Source organism: Lemur catta, chromosome 21 (genome assembly GCF_020740605.2).
Source record: "Lemur catta isolate mLemCat1 chromosome 21, mLemCat1.pri, whole genome shotgun sequence".
In the NCBI taxonomy this organism is placed as follows: domain Eukaryota; kingdom Metazoa; phylum Chordata; class Mammalia; order Primates; family Lemuridae; genus Lemur; species Lemur catta.
This window is the reverse complement of record NC_059148.1, coordinates 26,921,656-26,946,442: the sequence shown is the minus strand read 5'-3', so window position 1 is coordinate 26,946,442 and position 24,787 is coordinate 26,921,656. Positions and strand designations below refer to the sequence as shown.

Genomic DNA, 24,787 nt, shown 5'->3' with positions numbered 1-24,787 from the left:
ATCCTAAATTCTAAGATTGTTGTGAAGATTAAATAACACATGTAAAATGCTCAACACAGTTCCAGCACACAGTGTCTGAAAATGGTAGCAACAGTTATCATGGAGGTAGAAGCAACCCTAATTCACAGAGAAATGAACAGTTTTGTAGCCTTTTTGACATATTCTCTCATTTATTCCTTACATCAAACAAAAAGTATGAACTAGGAAAACAAGAAGGATGGACAGTTTATCCCTGAAAATTTGGACCCCGAACAAAAAAATCCCCAAATTTTCAGCGACAATAGAGTAAGGGAAATTAACTCCTTGAAAACACAGTCCCAAAGAGTACAGGGTAAATAAGGTATTTCTATTTCTTCACTTCTCTTTCTTAGTACTCAATGGATCAGTTCCTCAACTCCATCGCTGGCAAAAATATAAATAAATACAGAAAAGAGTTTGAGGCTCTGAGAGGTGAAGTGACGTATTCAGGACGACACAGTGTCAGATCTCTCTGACACTGCGTTCCTCCATGTGAAAAATGCCTGCTGTGGATTCAGGTCCAGGGCTGTTGCCCGCGAGCCTCTTCCGACCGACCCAAACGGTGCCAGGGCATTTTGACGGTGCGGGTTCGAGGCCCGGGAGAGCCGCAGGGGCTTTAGGGCGCGGTGGCAGGTGTGTGGGTCTCTGGGAGCAGAAAGTCCGGCGGCCTCTTCCTGCACTCAGGTCTCCCCGGCGCCGCCCCAGGCCCGGCCGGAGGGGACCGTGCGCCCCCCACGAGGCACCAGCCCCGCCAGGCCGGGGACCCCCGCCCGGGCCCCGTGGCCTCTGCCCCGGACTTACAGAAAGCGCCCACTCCCGTCCCCAAACGGCCGGAGCGTCCCGCCGCCTAGACCCCTCAGCGACCTGCTGGGCCTCCAGCTGCCTCTACCTCCTCCTCCACAAACTCTCTAGTTACGGTTGCCAGCAAGCCCCGTCCCCATGGCAACCGCCGCCGCCGGGGCGACGGGCCGTAAAGCTACAGGCTGGACGGGGGTCACGTGCCCAGAAAGAGGCCGGGAGTGTGGCCGGCGCGCCCCCTGCTGGTCGCGGGGGCAGAGGCACCACGCGAGGAAAATGGCCTTCCTCGTCTTCCTCTCATCTTTTGCTCCTCTCAAACTATCCCCCACCTTCCCGTGGTGCCATCCCCCGAGAAGCTGCAGCGGCCAATACTGGCGATTTTGATTTTCCGCTGGCTTGGCAAGGTTAAGTGAAGAAGTATCAACTCTTTGATAAAATTCTCTTGTCCAAAAGCAAACTAAATTTCCAGGTGTCATAGATGCATCTGTCCTGCCTGCCCCCTGGCCAGGGCACCACATGCTGGATAGAGAATTTTAGCTAGCTGGGATTAAATATTACATAGATTACATTATCTTGCTCTTCTTATCACAAAGCATTTCTGAAAAACCAGTTTGGGTAAATCTATTAGGATCATTCCCTGTTCAAAGTGACTCTCAGCTAATAGAATCCCACAGAAGACAGCAACAGGTGGCCATCCTGAGGTTTTCACAGAGAGGCCTGCAGGAAGCCAGCCAGAGGCACCCACGCAGAACACTCTTTGCTGCTATCATTTTAGAAGAATGCAAACCATTCTCCCTATCCCCACCACCATGCCTCAATGATGGGAAGTTGATTAATACGCATACATCTCGAAATTTAAAAAAGGGATAAACTGGGTGGTGCAAGCTGTGTTTATTACAGTCTGAGACTTATAAAAAGAGATTGGAAAACACTTGGAATTAGAACATGCAATTTAAACAGTAAACACTGGTAAACACAGCAAGTCTGTGGCTACGAGAGGGGAATACACACGGCTGTATGGCTGGAATACACACTCTGAGGGAAGACACTCCACAGGAAGGCTTTTGAGTTGAGCGTGAGAACCCATAGCTGGAAGCACACACCAATACTGACTCTCACCAGGGCAGGCTGGAATCTGCACCTAACCAGAGCAAATCCAATCCCAAGGAACACAAGCTTGCTGGGCAGAACGTGCCAGACCTCCTCCAAAACAGAAAGTGGTGTGCAAGAACTGGGGAAATAAGCACTGTGATACTATGAAGAGAGGAAGAAATGCAGACACAGCATCAGCAGGAATCACTGAGACTCATTTCAACATCCTAAGAGAGAGAGAAAATAAAAGGAAGAAGGAATAAGCATTTTCAAGAGGTCTGATCTGCAAACACTGCGAGTCCCCACCAGCAATGTTAGGCACACCTTAGCAGTTTACAAGATAGTGCTGGTCTCAGGGCATGGCCAGGGGGTTCAATAACAAAAAGTCAGATTAGAAGCTAATCTGCAGTGCTTTTTATTCCAGAAGTGAAAGAAATGAAAGCAGCTTGCTGCCCTCTGGTGGGTTACTGAGAAGGTGCTGACACCACGCTGGGCTAGCCAGGAGCCTCCTGGCTTTCCCCGTTCTCCAAAGGGAGCTACTGGGGGCCCTGAGGGCCCGACTGCTGAGGGTGCATGGAATTGTTTAGCAATTTCTGTAGCCACAGCAGCAGTGCTTCAGTGCAAAGACAGAAGTTGGTCAAATCTTGACTTCAGCAGAGTTGCTTGCTTGTTTAGCCCAATTTTCTATAAGGATGTTCTGTCTGAACTTTGGTCTGAGAGGTTCATAAATTCAGTTGGGGTGATAACTTGGTCATATTAGCACTGTAAAACTGTGTTTACTTGAAAAAATAAAACAAAACTCTAAAAGAATAGTTACATAACAGCACCTGCCAGAAAAACTCCCACCCACGTGCCCACAAGCCAGAGAATTCCCATTTAGGGCCAGGGCCTAATTTTTGAAAGATGCTAAACACAAATCAAGTTTTTAACAATGCCTTAATCCAGAGAGATTACACAGTGGGCCACAGCGTTTCCACCACCTAGAAGTTCAGGCTTCTGGCCTCTTCCAGATCCTTATGCTTCAGGGAAAGGAGAGAATGAGGAAATCTCCACTAGACCCAAGTCCAGGGCAAGGGAAGATGCTTTCCTGTTAATGTTTCCCAAGGACAGTCATCTTTGCAGAGGAATAATGTTGCAGCTGGAAGAAAATAAGAAAAGGAATGGCATAAATGTGGTGGCTCCATTCAGGAAGGTCAGAAGGTGGGTCCTTCTGGCTTTTCATCTATATTCTTTCATTGTTTTTAAGCAAGTGCCCATGAAAGAACCAGAGAGGCTCTTAGGAGAGACACTGGGGCTCCCTCCGCCTCTAGACCTGCAGTCTCCTTCCTACCACGAGTACTTACCACTAGTTCCTACACACTCTGGGGAGTCCCTACTGTCCCCCCAGCTTTCCCCTCCAGCTTCACATCTAACACACACTCAAATGATGTCCCAGGGTGACGGAATGGAAGCAGATACTTTACCCCAGCAGTCCTTTTCCTGCCCAGCGTGTTGGAACAAGTCTAAGCTGGTGTCTCTCTCCCCTGCGGATCACCATCACATTCAGGGACCTCTGAAAAGTAAGTAGGATCACTGCAAACTCAGCTCCGTCAGTACTCAAAGAGATTCAGGCTAAAAGGCTGAGATACCATTTTTCACCCATCAAATTGTAAAAGATTTGTATTTTAAGCATAACCCTGTTTGGCAAGAGTGTGGGGGATGTGGCACTCTTGGGGCAGCCGGTGATGTTGCAAATTGGCATCATCTTCCTAGAGAAAAACATGCCCCCCCCAAAAAAAAATCCTTAAAAAGTGCATATTAGAAAAATTTTACAAGGCCAGGCTTAGTGGCTCATGCCTGTAATCCTAACATTTTGGGAGGCCAAGGTGGGAGTATCACTTGAGGTCAGGAGTTCAAGACCAGCCTGAGCAAGAGCAAGACCTCATCTCTACCAAAAATAGAAAAAAGAAAAATTAGCCAGGTGTGGTGGCACATGCCTGTAGTCCCAGCTACTCAGGAGCCTGAGGAAGGAGGATCGCTTGAGCTCAGGTTGGAGGTTGCAGTGAGCTATGAGGATGCCACTGCACTCTACCCAGGGTGACAGAGCGAGACTCCATCTCAAAAAAACAAACAAAAAAACCCAATATTTTACAAAAGTACAAGATGACATACAAATGATGTATTCATTCTAGGACTATTTATAAATTCGAAAACTGAAAATGCCCAAAACGTCCATCAATAAGATATTGTTCAAATATAGTACAGTGAATTAAGTGTTTGTAAAAACAAAACAAAAACAGCAATGTATGAACCCATTTGATTATATTTTCTAAAAGGACATATGTGTTGCTTTGTGCAAAGTTTTCTGGAAGAATATACAAAAAAAACCTGTTAAGAGTTGTCACTTTGAGAGAGAAATGTCAGTAGTAAGAGAAGAGGAAGATATTTACTTTGGGGGAGGGGGCAGACTGTATGTTTTTTTTGTTTTGTTTTTTAGTTTTTTGGGTTTTCTGAGACAGAGTCCTGCTCTGTCACCCAGGCTCATAGCTCACTGCAACCTCCAAATCCTGGGCTCAAGGGATCCTCCTGCCTCAGTCTCCCAAGTAGCTGGAACTACAGTTGCACACCACCAAGCCTAGCTAATTATTTTTTTCTATTTTTTGTAGAGACGGGGCCTCCCTCTTGCTCAGGCTGGTGGTCTCGAACTCCGGAGCTCAAGTGATCTTCCTGCCATAGCCTCCCAGAGTGCTAGGATTACAGGTGTGAGCCACCGCACCTGGCCGTATGTTTTTTATTATTAAGGAATCCACTTCTGTGACTGTCATGAAGCCCAGGCTCAGTTAACAGTGACAAGTTCTGGAGGTAACCTCTCTCAGCCTCAACTGAAAACCCAGACTCATGAGGTCTCAATCTCTGCCCTCCTGTTCCTGGCAAATGGCAACACCAACTATGTAGGAGGTTTCTTCAGAAGAGAAAATGATTTTATCTTCTCAGAAGACACACCCTCCACTTTGCTTTATGAGGCAGATAGCAGCCCCAGACCACAGATAGGCTGGGGCCTGCGCAGGCCTCAATTACTGGTTTTTTTTGAGACAGAGTCTCACTCTGTTGCCCGGGCTAGAGTGAGCGCTGTGGCATCAGACTAGCTCACAGCAACCTCATACTCCTGGGCTCACGTGATCCTCCTGCTTCAGCCTCCCGAGTAGCTGGGACTACAGGCGCGAGCCGCCATGCCGGGCTAAATTTTTGTTTCTATTTTTAGTAGACTGGCTAATTTTCTTTTCTATTTTTAGTAGAGAGGGGGTCTCGCTCTTGCTCAGGCTAGTCTTGAACTCCTGATCTCAAGCAATCCTCCTGCCTTGGCCTCCCAGAGTGCCAGGATTACAGGCGTGAGCCACCGCGCCCAGCCTCAATTACTTTTATATATTTCTGTATGATTAATTTTTTTATCCATGTATATGTATTACTTTCTTTAATTAAAAAAATTAAAGTGAGGGAGAAAACATACCAAACGAAATTATAAATTAAAATAAGATGCCATCAAAATCTAAAACTTTTATGCATCAAAGGACACTATTAATAGAGAGACAATCCACAGAATGGGAAGAGATATTTCAAAATCACTCTGACAGGTCAACAACAAAAAAACAAACAACTGATTAAAAAATGAGCAAAGGACTTGAATAGCCATTTCTCCAAAGAAGATATACAAAGGACCAAAAGGCACATGAAGAGATGCTTCACATCACTGATCACAAAAGAAATGCAAATCAAAACCACAATGCAATACCCCTACATACTCATTAGGGTGGCTGTTACTAAAAAGACAGAAAACAACAAATGTTGGCAAGGATGCAGGGAAACTGGAATTCCTTGTGCATTACTGGGAGGAATGTAAAATGGCGTGGCAACTGTGGAAAACAGTATGGTGGTTCCTCCAAAACTTATACGTAGAATTACGATATGACCCAGCAATTAAATTTCTGGGTACATATGCAAAGAAATGAAATCAGGGACTCGAACATATATTTGTACAACCATATACACAGCAGTATTATTCACAATAACAAAAAGCTGGAAGCAACCCATGTATCCATCAACTGATGAACGGATAAATAAAATGTGATATATACCTAACAGTGGAATATTATATTCAGCCTTAAAAGGAAGGAATTTCTGACACATGCTATAACATGGATGAACCTTAAGGACATTATGCTATATGAAATAAGCCAGACACAAAATTCATATAGTATGTATGATTCCACTTATATGAGGTCCCCAGAGTAGTCAAATTCATAGAGACTGAAAGTAGAATGGTGGTTTCCAGGAGCTGGGGGAGGAGAGCGGGGAGTTAGTGTTTGGTGGGGACAGCCCTTCAGTTTGGGAGGGTGGAAGAGTTCTGGAGATGGATGGTGGTGATGTTTGCAGAACAATGTGAATGTACTTAAAGCCACTGAACTATATACTTCAAAATGGTTAAAATGGTCAATTTTATATTATGTATATTTTACCACAAAAAATTACGGCAGTTCTATCAATGTAATATCTAAATCTTAAAAGATAAAATAAAGCATGAAGGAGAAAAACCCAACAAGATGCCATTTTCTGACAATACCACAGTTGGGGAGGGGGAAAGACCTGAGCACTTCCGTAAGCTACTTGAGAGAACGTGAACTAGCGCAAGCCTCTTAGAGCCTTGGCAACACCCACCAAACCTGCACATGTGCACTGCCCTTAACCCAGCAACCCCACTTCCGGATCTATGACACAGACTCTTCCACCACAGGCAAGGATACTCACCACACCATTGTTTGTAATGGTCAGACATGGGAAACAGCCTAAATGACCAGTATGGGGAGCTGGTTAAATAAAAGACGGTGAACCGGCCGGGCGCGGTGGCTCACGCCTGTAATCCTAGCACTCTGGGAGGCCGAGGCGGGTGGATCGCTTGAGGTCAGGAGTTCGAGACCAGCCTGAGTGAGACCCCGTCTCTACTAAAAATAGAAATAAAAATTATCTGGACAACTAAAAATATATATAGAAAAAATTAGCCGGGCATGGTGGCGCATGCCTGTAGTCCCAGCTACTCGAGAGGCTGAGGCAGTAGGATCGCTTAAGCCCAGGAGTTTGAGGTTGCTGTGAGCTAGGCTGATGCCACGGCACTCACTCTAGCCCGGGCAAGAGAGCGAGACTCTTGTCTAAAAAAAAAAAAAAAGGATAAATACACTTTATATTTATTATTGAGATATAACTCACACACAATAAAATTCACCATTTTAAAGTATACAATTAAGTGAGTTTCAGTATATTCAGACTTTAATATAAGAGGGCTGTCCAGTCTGAGGCCACACTGCCCTGAAGGCGCCCGATCTCATCTGAGCTGGGAAGCTAAGCAGGGTCGGGCCGGTCAGGACCTGGATGGGAGGGCTGTCTGGAAAGTATCCACCCATGTAACCGTTCTCGTTGTGTTAACAATGGCTGGAAACTTTCCGGACAGCCCTCGTGTTTGGTATAGTTAGTATATACAACTGCCACCACTATCTAATTCCAGAACATTTTCATCACCCAAAACGAAATTTGTCCATCAGCAGTCACTTCCCATTCTCCCCCCACTCCCCGTAAGTCCCTGGCAACCACCATTAATCAACTCTCTGTCTCTATGGATTTGCCTTTTGGACAATTTTATATAAATTGAATCATATATGTGACCTTTAGTGTTTGGTTTCTTTGACTTAGCATAATGTTGTCAAGGTTCACAGCATGTATCGGTACTTCATTCTTTTCTGTGGCTAAATAAAATATACATTGTTTTTATAATAAAGACAATATTTATTTTAAATTAAGATTTTTTCTCTTGAAAATATATGCATTTGATCCAGAAACACCACCTTTAGAAAGTTAAAGAAACACAGATTTATCTACACAAGTATTAATCTCAATAAAACTGGAAACTACCTAAATGTCTCACAATAGAGTACTATGTTTTGTTTTGTTTTAACTCACAAAACAGACAATGGGAACCCAGATGCTTGCTTCTCAAGCTGGGTTCTGGTTCCAGGACGACCCCTAGTCCCCCCAAGGGCGTGAAGTTCAGGCCAGGCAGGCTGGGCCTCACAGCACCCAACCTGCTCCCCCCAGACCAGACATCAGCTTTCATCTGCCGGATATCTTGGAATTCCTCATGCAATTTCCTATGAAGAAAAGTCTCTGTTTGCTTAAAAATGTTGAATGACTGCTTTATAGACCTGCAAAGCAGCTGAGAATATATTTAACTAGAAAAGGCAGATTAAAAAGCAGTAGCTATTATCAGGCATACTAGATAACAAGGGCCACTGCACAATTCCAGTTAGGGAGTGACAGATATAAGTAGCTATTATCAGTAATCACCAAAAACTGGAAACAATCTAAATGTCCCTCACTGGAAAATAAACAATCTGTGGGACACCTACATAGCGCAGTGCCACTCAGCAGTAAAAAGAAACAAATTACAGATACACACAATAACATGGAAGAACCTCAGACTCTATTACGATGAGTGAATGAGGTCAGACTCAGAAGGCAGTTTCTATTTCTATGACATTCTGGAAAAGGTAAAACTACAGGGATGGAGATAGACGGTGTTTGGGGGTGAAGTTGGGGGCAGGGGTTAATTACAGAAATATGTGAGGCAATTTCAGGGGGCGATGGAACTGCCGTCATCTTCATCGTGGGGGCAATGACACACTAAACACATCTGTCAGAGCTCGCAGGACTGTCCGCTAAAAAGGGTGGATCTTGCTGTAGGTAAATTATACCTTAACAAAACAACCAGCAACTCTCCGTGCTGGTGCACGAGCAGACTTTCTGGAAGGACACACAGCTGGAAAGTGGCTGCCTCTGGAGGAGAGGAAATGAGCTTGGAGGGAAGAACTTTCTGCTGTATGTTCTTTGGGTCTCTTTTTACCCCACGTGTGTATTTCCTCTTCCAGAATTTAGAAAAGAGATATATTTACAAATAAACCTGTAATAATGAGCCCAGACAACTGCAAAGTTTAAAAGTAGATGCATCAAGGCACACAAGAGAAATGAGTAAATTGTGACACATGAGCGTGCTGGGGGAAAAGGATGAAAAATAGAGACTTTGGATAACATGACACAATGAACCTATCTCTGCGCCACCTCCGGACACCTCACTGCAATGCTGATGGAACAGCACAGGGACAGCAAAGGGATGAAGCCACAAAGATCAAGAAACAAAACGGGTAGGGGGGCTACAAAGATGAGCGACGGCAACAAAATAAAAAGCCTGGCAGGGCGCGGTGGCTCACGCCTATAATCCTAGCACTCTGGGAGGCCGAGGCAGGAGGATCGCTTGAGCTCAGGAGTTCGAGACCAACCTGAGCAACAGTGAGACCCCGTCTCTACTAAAAATAGAAAGAAATTAGCCAAACAACTAAAAATAGAAAAAATTAGCTGGGCATGGTGGCGCATGCCTGTAGTCCCAGCTACTCGGGAGGCTGAGGCAGGAGGATCCTTTGAGCCCAGGAGTTTGAGGTTGCTGTGAGCTAGGCTGACGCCACAGCACTCTAGCCTAGGCAACAGAGGGAGACTCTGCATGTATGTATGTATGAATCAATAAATAAATAAGTAAATAACTTGAAGTGACTAGACGTGTGGTAACCAAATAAGTAGAGAAAACAGAAACTTTTTATGGTGGCTTGAGAACCCATCCAAGAACTATTTGATATTTATCCCTTCAAGAGGTGAAGCCTAATTCTCCTCCCTGAGTATGGGCTGGACTTAGTGACTCGCTTCCACTGAACAAAGCAGACACGACAGTGTGTGTCTTCAGCAATTAGCTCAGAAAGGCGCTGCTGTCTCTTTCTTGCTTTCCTGGGTTACTGCCTCTGGGGAAGCCAGCTGCCATGTTGGGAGGGCACCCAGGAAGCCAATGGAGAATCCACAAGACCAGGAACTGAAGCCTCCTGCCCACGTCCATGTGATCGGAGCGGGTTTTCCAGCCTCGGTTGGGCCTTCAGATGACTGTAGGCCCTGCTATATCTTGACTGCAACCTCACGACACTTCCTGAGCCAGAACCTCCCAGCTAAGCCACTGCTGAATGCCAGACCCTTAGAAACTGTGAGAAATAATAAATGTTTGTTGTTTTAAGCTGCTAAGTTTTGGGGTGATTTTTTTTTTTACTAACCAAGAGACAACACATACATCCTTTGTGGCAAGGACTTAAAGGGAGGCTGACAAGGAACACACGGATTTCTTCCAAAGAACCCCAGAAAGGATCAGAACAAAAGACCAATGGAACAGAATAAAGACTCCTACTAATACAGAAATTTGATATGTAACAAAGGGGACAATTTAAATTAGTGGATAAAACATTAATATTCAATAAGTGGTACCAGCACAACTACTGCCCATTTGAGGAGATTAAGTTCGGTGCCCTGTCTCACATCATTCACAAAAATAATTTCCGGATGAGGTATATACGCAAGAGAAGTGAAAAAATATGCCTACATAAAGACTTTTATATGGATGCTCATCACAGTATTATTAATACTAGTCAAAAAGTGGAAAAACCCAAATGTCCATCGACTGATGAAGAGATAAATAAAATGTGGTATATCCATAAAATGGAACATTATTCTGCCTAAAAATGAGTGAAGTTCTGATATACACTACGTGAATAAACCTGGAACACATTAGGCTAAGTGAAAGATGTTAGTCACAAAAGATCCCATTTATCGGAAATGTCCAGAATAAGCCATCCACAGAGACAGAAGGTAGAGTAGTGGTCACCAGGGGTTGATGAGTATAGAGGGAATGGGTGGGGAGGTACAGTGATTGCTAATGAGTACAGGGTTTCTTTTTGAGGTGAGGAAAATGTCCTAAAATTGATTGTGGTGGTAGTTGCACAATTCTGTGACTATGCTAAAAACCACCTTAAATGGGTGAATTGTATGGTATGTGAATTAAATCTGTTAGCTATAAAACTGTTATAAAAAATAAGAGAAATAAATTCCAGAGGGATTAAAGAACAACTAAAAAGAAAACAGTAAAAGAACTAAAAGAATTTCTTGAGGCAAGGTCTCCTCTGTTGCCCACACTGAAGTACAGTGGCCTGACCATAGCTACACTACAGAGTACTACTGATATGGTTTATTCATACACTGTTTATCAGGGTATAAATCAGTAAAATATTTTCAAATTACCTATTAAAATTTTAAACATGCATAGCTTAGAGCCTGTAATTCTACTTTCTGGTATCTACCTACAGAAGCACCCACTTGTGCACATAGTCATTCGCAAGTAAACACGACTGTTCACACTGGTATAAAACTGCAAACACCAAAATGTCCACTGATAAGGCAGTAGACGAACTGCACTCTATTCACACAACAGAGAACTATGCAGCAGTGAAAAACAACAAGTATGTACCAAAATGAAAAGATCTCCAAGAAACACTGCTAAATGAAAACAGGAATTAGGAAGCAGGAGAGGGGAATTTTAGTTAGGGTGGCTAGGAAAGGCCCTGCTGAGGTGTCACTGGTGTAAAGAAGACAGGGGTACAGGGAAAAGCATTCTAGGCAGAAGGAACAGCAACTGCAAAGGCCCTGAATGGGGAATGTGCTGAGGAATAGCACTAAGAAGGCAGCAAAGGCCTCAGCAACCTTCCCTGGCCCCAGCAAGTCTGCGGATATTAACCAGTGCAGTTTGTCTGTCCACTGCCTCATCAGAAGACATTCTGGTATTTCCAATTTTATGCCAGTGTGAACAGTCACATATACTTGTGCATGACTATGCCAGATGCCAACCGCTATGATCTGAACATTTGTGTCCTCCTCAAATTCATATGTTGAAACTCTAACCCTGTTGTGATGGTATTAGGGGGTGGGGCCTCTGGGAGGTACTTAGGTCACAAGGGTGGAGCCCCCATGATGGAATTAGTGCCCTTATAAAAGAGGCCCCTGGGAGTCCCTCCCCTCTTCTGCCACGAGATGACACAGCAAGAAGGTGCCAGCTATGGACTAGGAAGCAGATACCAGCACCTCGATCTTAAGACTTCCCAGCCTCCAGAACTGTGAGAAATGAATTTCTGTTGTTTATAAGCCACCCAGTCTATGGCGTTCTGTTACAGCAGCCTGAACAGACGAAGGCACCAGGTAGCCCCCAACTCACCCCCTCGCTGTGCTGCACCACAGTGCTGATGTTTTGCAGTGAGTGGAAGTTTTGGGCGTTGACAGAGCCAAACTCCACAATTTCGTCATCCACTAGCAGACCCTAAAGAGAGAAGAGAAAATGGAGAATCAGGCTAGAGATTTAATGTGCTTCTGGTGTTCTTTACCCTTCAATACCCAATTTAATGTCAAGGCAAAGAGCTTGTTTTCTACAGGGCAAGCTCGAAGCAGAGAGGTCAGGGATTTAGACACTTCACGCAGGAAGGGGCAGTGGATAATTGGGCCACCTCCTCCTGTGGGTTCCTTCTAGGGCAGATTCTAGTAAAGGTGGCCAGGTCTGCCCCATGTGTGACAGCTGGTGGTTGTGGAGGCCTTGAGGAACGTGGGATAAGCCAGATGCTACTCTCTGAGGCCCTGGTCCAGGTTCAAAGATAAGAAGAGGCAGGACAGTCTGGGACCATTTTATTTGGCAGTCAAAACTGAGACAAGACAAACAGTTGTCCAAGAAGCCCCCAAATGAGCAGCCACAGGCACAAGGCTGACCCAAACTGGAGTGACCCTCTCATTCTAGGTCCTAAGGAGGACACAGACCACCACTCATTCATCCGTTTAACAAGTATTTGTCGTGGGTGACTAGCACTGTGCTAGAAGTTGTGGACATAGTAGTAAATAAAACAGAGTTTATGCGTAACTTACAGTCTTGTGATCATTAAAGAAGATTGACAGGACCTGGATTTAGGACCCAATTCCCCCTGTTAGGAGATACGTATTCTGGCACAAGTGACTTCAGGTCTTTGAGGCTTTTCCTCATGGGTGAAATGGGGTCAAGATTAGTACCTATCCCAGAGGGTGGCTGTGGAATTAAATTTAAATACATGTCCACAAAAAAACTTGCACAAGAATGTTCACAGCAACATTATTCATAATAGTCAAAAAGTGGAAATAATCCAAATGCCCATTACCTGGCAAATGGATAAAGAAAATACAGTATATCCATGCTGTGGAATATTATTTGGCCATTAAAAGGAATGAAGTTCTGAAGTTCATGCTACGATATAGACGAACCTTGAAAACACAATGCTAAGTGAAAGAAGCCAGACACAAAAGGCCACATATTGTTTGACACCATATATAGGAAATGTCCAGAATAGGCAGATCCATAGAGACAGAAAGTAGATTAGTGGGCCAGGGGCTGGGGGCATGGGGGTGATGGCAAATCAGTACAGCGTTTCTTTTTAGGACAGTGAAAATGTTCTAAAGTTGATCGTGGTGATAGATGCACAGCTCTGTGAATACGCTGAAAGACACTGAACTGCATACATACTTCAAATGGGTAAATTTTATGGTATGTGAATTATATCTCAATAAAGCTGTTAATTTTTTTAAAAACATACCAGGTAAGATACATAACTCATTTGGCAGGATGCCTAGTGCAAATGGCAGCAATTATCATTCTCAATTTTATTATTCAGTGCCCAGCTAAAATGAGCCCCAGGAAGACATCCTCTTTCCCTCTCCTGGGACATTTAGCATCTTCTGAAGCGGAGAATAGTTCTGTAGGTTCCCCCCCCCCCCCGTGTAGTTAGCAGTGAAGGCTGACCCCCCTCCAAAACCCTGGCCACCAGAGCAAGGCTATTTATGCAGCAGGCCTTGGTCAGCGTTTGTTGAATGAGTAATTGAACCTGGAGCTCCAGCATGGATAGAGCAGGTCTGTCTTCCCACACCCCCCGCAAAGGGCCCTGGATTACCGCAGTGCTTGCTGGGGAGCCGGGGCTGATGCTGTTCACTTTGGCAAAGCCCTGACAAGTGCCATAGCTCATACTCTGCCCCAGTTTGTGACTCATGGCCTCTTTCTGGGCCTCAGCCATGTCCCGGGCCTGCTTCTGCTTGTCACGAGCGTGCAGCTGGTGTAAAGCCTCCTCCACCTGCTTCATCACCGCCTTGTGGTCATTCTGCAAGCCTGGGATGAGAACCACCACGTCAGAGGCCAAGGGAGATAGCCCAGGACACGAGACTCCCATATTCACTTGCTGAATATTTAACAAGAGCTTATGACATGCCAGACATAGGGCTAGTGGCCAAAGACAAACCCGGGACCAAGACTGAGGACCTACCCTCATGGCTTGCAGTCCCTCAAGGAGAGCAGCTACAGAACAAGTAATTACGATGATATCTGATGACTGTGGTTAGGCCTAGCCAGTGGGGGAGCCTGACCCTGCTAGTCTAGGAGATTAGGGAAAGTTCCCAAAGGTAGTGTTGTCTCAGCTGAGACCTGAAAGGTGACCAGAAGGAAGGTACTGTTCAGCCGAATCCATAGCCATGAACTCAAATGCATACAAGGGGCCAGCATGGTGCTCATGCAAATGAGTGATGTGGGCTAGGCAGAAGAAAGATTACATTTTTCTCTTAGATCTTCTAGAAGAAAAAATGATGCATAAGCCTAGTATAACATGGCTAGGGACACTCAGGCTAGAAGAAGTAACAGGGAGTTAGCCAAAGGGGAGCCTTGCTATTGGGCTCTTGCCAACTGCTGGAGTTTGGGAGGGAGAGCCAGTGTCACCAAATCTTTGATTTTTCTAGAAAAGCTGAAAATTGGGAGCCATTAGGTGAAATCTTCTGATTTTTCAGTACTGACAGCTAATTCAAAATGTTGTGAATCACCATGCCAGTTGAACAGATCATGTATGCACGCTAGGCCAGCACAGCAGCTGGCAACCTGGTAACTTTTTTTTTTTTTTTAACTAAAAACAACTTCCCTACTGCTCTGAAGTCCATATCTTTATTCTAGCTGGTCACTCACAGAATCCCCTCTGAGGAGTTTCCAAGAAAGCCCAAGCAGACTAGCACTGCCAGCCAATCCATGGCTAGCATCTATGGGTCCAGGGCCTTCGACTGTGGGGCTGCTGGGCTACCTGACCTGGCTCCTCTGCCCCTGTCACTTTGGCACATAGATGAGGCCCTCAGGCATAACGGGACTCAAGCACTCAACCCACAGGAGCAGACACAAGAAAAGATCCCAGATTTGAATAAGAGGAGACATACACCTAGGAAGGAAGATTTAAAATGCTGCCAGTAGACAGCACGTGATAACTCTCTGACTAGAAAAGCAACCCACGTATGACAAGGTCCACAAGGGTCCCCAGAATCTCCAGCAATGCCTGGCACATCGTAAGGACTCAATCAATATACAGCTGTTGGGTAATAGAACAAATGACTTTATAATATATTACAATTCTAATTAAAAATTCAAAAGTTTTTTTTCTGCGATGAAATGTTTCAGCAGTATATTTCAAAAACCAAACTTGCAATTGTGACAAGTATACCATACTAATTTAAGCTGTTAACAATAGAGGAAACTGGGTACAAAGTATAAGGCACCTCTCTGTATTATTTCCCTAATTTTTATGTAAATCTATAACTGTTCTAAAAAAATAAAGTCCACTTTTTAAAAATAAACTTATGATAACAGTTTTTCAAAAGAAGACCAATAAGGAGGAATTGTTCAACCAGATTCTTATGTGTAATAAAGTCATTAAGATGATGGGATATCAGCATCCAAAGAATAGATCAATGGAAGAATATAAAAAGCCCAGAAAGAGACCTAAGCATGATGCAAAACTCAATACGTAATGCTGCTAGCATTTCAAATTAAGGGGGAAAGAATGGACTATTAAATAAATAGTGTTGGAACATCAAGCTAACCATTTCGAGAAAAACAAAAGCCAGTGCCCTGCCTTGCACTATAGGGTGGCACTTCTCAAATTTCACCCAGAGTCCTCACTGCAGGAGCCAATGGGCTGCATCCCTGGAGAGGCTAGAGGTTTAGCCAAAAGCCCCAAATTTCCCTCAAGCGTGATTGTCTTAACGTGGTTTTCCCCTACTCTGTATCTTCCTATTTGTTTTAATGTAAAAATGAAATACTTCTTTTCCCAAAATCTTCAAGGAAACATGATGCACTAAGAAGTTGTCCCCAGTTTCAGAAGCAGGGCCTTACACCCAAACATGCTGCAGACAGGATCAAGATTCAGAAAGATTAAACAGAAGTCATTAAGTAAAACCACAGGTGATAAATTCCCTTCTAATAGGACTTTGTGGTAGAGATTGCTGGCAAGGTGAATCACGGCCCCCAAAGATGTCCACGCCCTGGTCCCCAGAACCTGTGAATATGTGACCTTACATGGCACAAGGGACTCTGCAGACGTGATCAAGTGAAGGACCCTGAGATAGGGAGATGATCCTGGATTATCCAGGTGGGCTCAATGTCATCACAGGGATCCTTTATAAGTGAAAGAGGGAAGCAGAAGAATGAAAACAAGAGCTGTGACAACAGAAGCAGAGGCTGGAGAGATGCAGAAGCCAGAAAAGGCAAGGAAACAGGTTCTCCCCTAGAGCCTCCAGAAGGAACCAGCCCTGCTGACACCTTGATTTTAGCCCAGTGAGACTTCTAACCTCCAGAACTATTAGATAATAAATGTGCACTGTTTAAGCCACTGAGTCTGTGGTCATTTGTTATGGCGGAAACAGAAAATGAATACACTACCCAACCTCTACTCTCTGCTAGTTCCTTAGTTAAAAACAAATAAGCACATAAAAGATTTAGGAGAGCAACATGCCTGCAGTGGAGTACGTTCCCTATCTTTTTGCAGGCAGAGGGGCCTAAGAGGGGAAAAAGCAGAAATTTCTGGGTGCAGTGGCTCACGCCTATAATCACAACACTTTGGGAGGCAGAGGTGGGTGGATCACTTGAGCCCAGGAATTGGAGACCAGTCTGAGCAACATAGCAAGACCCTGTCTCTATAAAAAATAGAAAAATTAGCCGGGCATGGTGGTGCATTCCTATAGTCCCAGCTACTCAGGTGGCTGAGGCAGGGGATTCGCTGGAGCCCAGGAGTTTAAGGCTGCAGTGAGCTATAATGACACCACTGCACCCCAGCCTGGGTAACAGAGTGAGACCCTGCCTCAAAAAAAGAAGAAAGAAAAAAAAGAAAAGAAAAGAAGAAACCAGAATTATAGAATCCTAGAGTCTAGCCTATTTCCTTGGTTCTCAGTCTCTTGATGGGACAAAGAGATAATCCCATCAAGGCAGAAGAGAGGATGGCAGATAACATCAACCACTGGTGACTTCATTTATGTCCCTTTAACATACCCCACCACATGGCAGGGAGCCATCCCCCAACAGGGCCACTCACAGATGATGTTGTGCCTGGCAGTGCGGACTTGGTACAGGTCCACGTCTGACCGGGGGTAGCCTTCACAGTCCACCAGTGGCTCGTTCATCCCAATTCCTCTTTGCTGGAGGGAAGAAACAGGGTTAAACAGATCTCACAGATATAACATCCTCAGGATGGCTTTCCCCAGACCCTCTTCCTTCAAAGTCATAAGCAAGGTGACAATAATGAAAATCACCATATATTGATCACTTAGCACAGACCAGGCGCTCTACCCATGTCCTCACAACTACCTTCTGACATGGGCACTACTTTTTATATTAATTTTTAATAGCACAAATAATATATGAATACGCTCTCCTTTTTAGAAATCAGAACAGTGTAGAAAAAAATAATGACTCCTCTGAGTATCATCCCCAAGCCCAGTCTCTTCCTAAGCTCCTCCAAACCCTCCTTCCCATGGGCAGCTGACACCTGGCTGGTGGCCTTGGAAGCTGCAGGGGAGTGAAAACCCCAAGGAGCACCCAGCTGTGGCAAGATTTTGAGTCTTCTGAAAATATAAAGATCTAAAAGGGCTTTCAAAGAAGCTCTTCAGGCCGGGCGCGGTGGCTCACGCCTGTAATCCTAGCTCTGGGAGGCCGAGGCGGGTGGATCGCTCGAGGTCAGGAGTTCGAGACCAGCCTGAGCAAGAGTGAGACCCCGTCTCTACTAAAAATAGAAAGAAATTATCTGGCCAACTAAAAATATATATACAAAAAAATTAGCCGGGCATGGTGGCTCATGCCTGTAGTCCCAGCTACTCAGGAGGCTGAGGCAGTAGGATCGCTTAAGCCCAGGAGTCTGAGGTTGCTGTGAGCTAGGCTGATGCCACGGCACTCACTCTAGCCCGGGCAACAAAGTGAGACTCTGTCTCAAAAAAAAAAAAAAAAAAAAAAGAAGCTCTTCATCCCTAGGAGGATACACTGATACCACCTGTTGCCTCTGGGGAGGACTGGGTGGCTAGGGGCCAGGAGTGAGAGAGAGACTTTTTGCTTTACATTCTTTTGCAAGTTTTCAATTTTAACCATGGGAATGTGTTCCCTATTCAAAACAATACATTTGTTTCAACTTAACACTTTAAAGACATAAGTCAGAAGATGGTACATAAAAGCAAGGAAATATGTCAAACGGTATAGGGCAGGGGCTTTGTAGGTGGTTAAATTTTGATGTGAATCCAATTCTGCCATGTACAAACTGGGCACCCTTGGCTAAGACCTTCTCTCTAAGCCTCAGGTTCCTCAATTATGAAATGCGGATAGTAGCACTCACCTCCCTTCCTACCTCATGCAAGAACCAATCAGTTCACCAACATAGAGTACTTAGCACAGTGCCAGGCACATAGATGGTGTAATGGGTTAAAAAGTAGCCCCCAAAAAGCTATATCCATGTCCTAACTCCCAGAACCTGTGAACAGGTTTTGATTTTCTTTGGAAAAAGGGTCTCTGCAGATGTAATTAAGTTAAGGATCTCAAGACAAGATATCCAGTGACTGGTAGCCTTATAAAAGAAAGGCAGGGGGAGATTTGCAACACAGAGACACAGAAAGGCCATGTGAAGATGGAGGCGGAGATTCAAGTTATACGGCTACAAGCCAAGGACTGCCGGCAGCACCAGACGCTGGGCAAGAAGCATGGAACAGATTCTCCCTCACAGCCTCCAGGAGCTAACCACGCTGACACCTTGATCTCAGACTTCTGGCCTCCAGAACTAGGAGAGAATAAATTCCTGTTGTTTTAAGCCATCAACTTTGTGGCAATTTGTTACAGTGACCCTAGGAAACTATAAAGCATAGAAAGTAATAAATGGTGGCTGTAATTATTAGTCAGTCCAGAGACAAGCTGCCCAGTGTACACATTCACTTTTTTCCCTTCCTTTCTAGAAGCCTCTAGATTACACCCAAACCTCCTGTCTCCCTAACACAGGACTCTCTATAGATACTGCAGAAATGTACCAGGGCCTAAACACCTGTATCTGCCTCCTGCCTTTCCACAAAGACTAAGAGCTCACTAGCCTCCGAGAATTGATACCACGAAAGATACTGCTTCCCAAAGGGTGGGCCCCATGCCACTGGCTGTTCACAAGCATGGCATTAAACAACCCTGAATCTAAAATATGTATTCCTTTTCCAATTCTCTTCAATCCTTCAATAATCAAGAAAAAAATTCTCCATCTGGTGCTGGTCTTTATGACACCCCTAGATTACTTGCTATCTCTGGGACTCTGCATTTTTTAAAGTTTTATTGAGATATAATTCATATACCATACAATATTGACCTATTACAAGTGTACAATTCAATGAGTTTTAGTCTATTTACAGAGTTGTATAACCATTTCCACAATCAATTTTAGTATATTTTCATCACCACTCAAAAAGAAACCTTAGACCGATTAGCAATCACTCTCATTTTCCCTCTCCTCCCATCTCCTGGGAACCACTAAGCCACTTTCTCTCTATGGCCTATTCTGGACATTTCATATAAACAGAATTAGGGAATATGCGATCCTTTGTGACTAACTTCTTTCACTTAGCATAATGTGTTCAAGAATTATTCACGTTATAGCATGTATTAATACTTCATTCCTTTTTATTTTTTTTTTTAGAGACAGGGTCTCACTATGATGCCCAGGCTAGACTCTAACTCCAGGCCTCAAGCAAATCTCCTGCCTTGGCACCCCAAAGTGCAGAGAGTACAGGCCTGTGCCACCACACCCTACACCATTTAAAAAAAAAAAAAAAGAACAGAGCAAAGCTTCAGGCTAAAAGTCTTCAACAAGCAATAGTAACTAGCTAGAAGCAATCAACATATTGAACCACCTTGAGAAGCATTTTTACCTTCTATTTAAGGGGAGAGATTCTAATTTCCCATATGTAGCAGAGTTGTAAAATTTCCCTTTAAAATAAATGTATGGAAGTAAAAATGGTTCAACTTAAGGAAAAACATCAAGGGATACAACATCCTGCTTGTGGTAGAAAAGTAACTAAAGTTTGAGAAATTGCTGGTAACTTGCTTGAAAGCACAAGTTCTGGATATAACAGCCCTGAAGTCTGAATCCCACTTTGTGACTTCCCCTTTCTGAGCTTCAGGGGCACATACTAACTTCACAGAGTAGTTGTGAGGATTTATTGTAAAACACACACACACCCACACCCCACCAGCACCCTTCAGGTATATAGTCAGAACCCTGTAAAACGGTTCCCTAGCCTCATATGATCTTACATCATCTAAAATGTATTCCATCCCACCCACCATTAATTGGGTGTAATTAATTTACTCTTCCTCTGCAAATTGATTTGTGGTTTTCCACTAGCTGGCATAAGAAAAACTGTATCAGTTTTGGAGCCAGACAGACCTGGGAACCAAACTCACTGCTTCTGCTTCCTAACTACCTGAGCCTAGGCAAGGTTTGCCCCACTCCCGGCCCCCATTTCTTCCTTATACCGTAAAGATAATGAGCCTTACTTGTCACTCAAAGGGCGGTCCTTAGACCACTAGCATCAGCATCGCTGGGAGCTGAGAGAATCTGCTCTCCCACCTCAATCAGAATGTGCATTTTAATAAGATTCCCCAGGTGATTCACATACACACTTAAGTCTAAGAAGTTTTGATGTAAAGTAGGTAGTAAAGCACATGACACCTGGTAAACCTTCAATAAGGACCCACGATGGTGGTGATTATCACTCTGCCTCTGCAAACATACTAGCCCTGTGACCTTAGGCAGGTTTAGGTAACAACTCAGTTTCCTCTCCCCCTAAAATGGAGAAAATACCAGCATCCACCTCAAAGGGTCGTTGCGAGGACTAAATGAGCTAACCAACGTCCTGCACTTTAAACAGCGCCTAGCGCCCAGCAAAGTCTCCACGGTGACTTGCTAGACAGCAACAAGGTACTAACCGTCCTCAGTTGTTAACGTTCTTTGCCTCAACTTCTTGCTGCCGACAGAGGCCGCAGTTGCGGCGCCTCGGGCCTCCCGGGGAGAGGGATCCACAGCTAAGCGCCCAAGCAGAGGCCGCTCCCGCCTCCCAGTCCTCCCGGGTCGGAGCGCCGGGTCGGGGCGCCAGGTCGGGAGGCCTTGGGGCGCCCACCATCCCCGCCCCGCAGGCCCGAGCCCGCACTCACGCTCTCCAGCACGTCATAATTGGCCTGGATCTGCGCCTCGATCTCCTCCTTGCGCCGCATCAGCTCCTGGACGTCGCTGACAGTCACCGCGCCGGCCTTCAAGGAACCTCCGCTCGGCCCATCTTCCGTGTCAGACATCGTGGACGGCGGCCCGCGGTCGTGGACGCCTGAGGAGACTGGGGCTACGGCTCCGCCCATGGGCCAAAACACCGCAGCCGCCCGCGAGCGCGAGGAGACGCGAGGGGCGGGGCCACGGCGGGGGCGGGGTCGTCGGAAGCCACACCCTGCGGGAACACGTGGGCCTGCGGTGACTCGGCAGGGGCAGGGTGCGGAGGAATGGATTCCCGGTCCCCTCGCCACACACACACACGCACACGCACACGCACACGCGCTAGAGGAAGGTGTCGCCCTAGCTGATTTTCCTCATTCGTTCAACAGACATTTATTGAGCGCCTACTGTGTGGATGTGCCGCAGAACACTGAGTCCCTCTCCAATTCAATTCTTCACATCTACACAGTCCTTGAGGACTTACCAAAATACATTCAGGTTCCTTATGCCCCATTTTACAAACCCAACAAAACTGGGTTCATGTCCCACTCTTGCCATTTACTGCAATCTGCGTGATCTTAGGCAAATTACTTCACTTCCCCGAGCCTCAGTTTCCTCATCTGTAAAATGGAGCAGTATGTTGATAGCAGCCTGTCTCACAGAGCTGGCCTTCTGCCAATCAGTATTCACGGAATGCCTCCTATGTGCCACGCTTTTCTAGGTGCTGGAGGGGAGAAAAACTGTGAGGCACTGTGCTCAGTGCCCCTCATGTATTGGGCACTTCACAGTAATGTTTGGTGAAAATAATAGTGACAATGACAATGGCAGTAATAATAATTCATTGAATACTTATAATTAGGATTAGCATTAGCCCCCACTTGACAGCTGAGAAAACCATCTCAATAACCAACTTGCCCAGCTGGAAAACCCCGAAGCCAAAATTCCACCCCAGCTTAACCAAACAATCAAACTTAACATCTTAACATGCACCCCTAGTATTTTGCACTGGAAAGGACATAATGTCACCTGTATAGTATCCAAACATGTTTGTCCTGAATCTCATCATGGGGACACAAATAAAATAAATCCAAAGTGAGGGACATTCTTCAAAACAACTGGCCTGAAATCTTCAAAAAGGTCAATGTTGTGAAATACACATGGGGGGTGGAGGGGGCAATTGCCTAGATTAAAGAAAGCTAACAAGATGCAATAGACAGCTGTGGGTCATGCCTGTAATCCCAGCACTTTGAGAGGTAGGGGCATCCCTTGAGCCCAGGAGGCTGCAGTGAGCTATGATCATGCTACTGCACTCCAGCCTGAGTGACAGAGGGAAACCTTGTCTCTAAAATTTTTTTTTAATTTTTTATTTCTTTTCTTTTAATTTAAAGGCTCATCTTGGCATCTAATTTTCTTTTAATTTTTTTAAAAAAGATGCAACAACTAAATGCAATAATTGATCCTTTTTTGGGTCTTGGTTCTCCTAAATCCTTCCAAAAAAATAAAAGATATAAAGGACATTCTTGGGACAATTGAGAAAATTTGAATATGGACCGCATATTATCAATGTTAAATATCCTGATTTTGATACTACTTGCACTGTGGTTATGTAAGACAATGTCCTTACAAAATTCACCCTGTAGTATTTAGGGACAAGAGAGGCCACTTACTTTCAAATGGTTCAGAAAAAAATATTATACAAACACGTATTTGTAGACAAGAGAAAGATAAAGTAAATGTGGCAAAATGTAAATAATTGGTGACTCCGGCTGAAACACATATAAGCATTCTTTATTCTATTTTTACAACTTTTCTATAAGTTTGAGACCATTCCAAAATTTTAAAAATTGAAAAATAATCTTTTAACAGAAAAAAGGAGAAAAAAGAGGAAAAGTAGAACTGACTACATTAGGCCTCCTATATTTTCTTTGATTATCTCTTTTAAAGAAACTAACATTTCTAACATTGGCCAAAAAAGGGAGAGACAGAGAAAGAGAAAGAGACACAATGACTAAATGCAATATACAATCCCTGACTGGATTTTTTTAATGAAAAACAGTAGCTTTAAAAGATATTATTGAGCCAATTGGTGAAATTTGAATATTAACTTTGTATTGTGGTATACTGATGTTTAATTTCCTCAGTAAGACGATAGTATTGCTGTTATATAAAAGAATCTCCTTATTCAAAGGAGATAAATGTTAAAGTATTTAGAGGTGTTACTGTCATGATTTCTGCTACTAACTTGCTAGTGGTTCAGAGAAAAAGAGACTAGAAAGAGGCAAAATGTAACAATTGGAAAATCTAAGTGAAGTGTATATGGTGTTCATGGAAATTATCTTGCAACTCTTCTGAGATTTGAAATTTTTCCAAATCAAAAAGCCAAGGAGACGATTTCCACTCATGCAGAGCTACTGTTTAGATCACTATATTATTGTGAGTATTGTTGTCAGTATTACGATAAAGCCAGATCCTGTCTCTTCCACTGTCTCCCTAGCTCTCGAATCTATCCATCACGGGCACCTCTACATCCCCTCTGCCCCCTCGATCTTTTTCCTGACTGTAGCAGCCTCAGGTTGCCCCTTTAATCCATTCTCGACAGCAGCCAGAATAACCTTCCAAAGAGCAAGTGATATTGTCAATCCGCTGCTTAAAAGCTTCCAGTGGTTTTCCAGTGCCTTTTTCTTGGGCTTTAAGACCCTTCTGATCTCCGCTTGCCTTTAGGCTCCCCTGCCTCTACGCACCCCTCCCCAGCACACACACATCACTTACATGTGTGTTCCAGCCACACTGAACTGCTAGCAGTTTCTGGCTCCTTTATTGCTCAGTCTCTCTTAGCACTGGGTCTTTGCATCTGCTCCTCCCTTCCCTAGAACACCCTCTCAGGCCATGCCAGCTCCTTCAAGATCCAGCTCAAACATTAACTCCCCTGGAAATCATTCTCTGACTTGCCCCAGAGCTGGGGTGCTTTCTGCACTTTCCACTTGGTATTATAAAAGCACATTTACTTGTTTGTCCCACGCACTGGGGATTCCTGGAAAATGCTGACCAAGTCTTGTTTATTTTCAAATGTTGGACTGAGTGTTTTGAGGATTACAAGGGAACAGGCTGTGAGAACAATCTTAGCCCCTTCCCCTTTCCAACTCTTCTGGTTCATCTCACTTATGGTGGCCACAGACAGCCCAAAAAAGCCTTTGTTTTGGAAAGCTGCCAAGATCTAGTAGAACTTAAATTGCCTTTTCCAAGCATTCATATCTTGCTTATCTTCATTGCAGACTGAGGGGTAGGCCAAGAGACACAGAATTGGGAAATACCTAGCAAGTCCTGGTTGGTCATAATTCATACTGCCTGACTTA

The 24,787-nt window shown here is 44.5% G+C and overlaps 1 protein-coding gene across 2 annotated transcripts; it reads right to left on the bottom strand.

Moving 5' to 3' along the window:
* Positions 1 to 1,692: 1,692 nt before the first annotated feature.
* Positions 1,693 to 21,612, bottom strand: PSMD9 (proteasome 26S subunit, non-ATPase 9). Of its 2 annotated transcripts, XM_045534905.1 has the most exons (7): positions 21,386 to 21,612; positions 17,250 to 17,352; positions 13,809 to 14,020; positions 12,062 to 12,163; positions 3,372 to 3,460; positions 2,996 to 3,046; positions 1,693 to 2,135 (listed from the first exon to the last, which is right to left on the bottom strand). In XM_045534905.1, the coding sequence occupies exons 1-6, from the start codon at positions 21,581 to 21,583 to the stop codon at positions 3,019 to 3,021; spliced, it is 732 nt and encodes a 243-aa protein (XP_045390861.1). In that variant the 5' UTR covers positions 21,584 to 21,612; the 3' UTR covers positions 1,693 to 2,135; positions 2,996 to 3,018. The 2 variants fall into 2 exon arrangements, with proteins under 2 accessions (XP_045390861.1, XP_045390860.1); XM_045534904.1 differs by having other exon boundaries at positions 1,693 to 3,046.
* Positions 21,613 to 24,787: the final 3,175 nt, after the last annotated feature.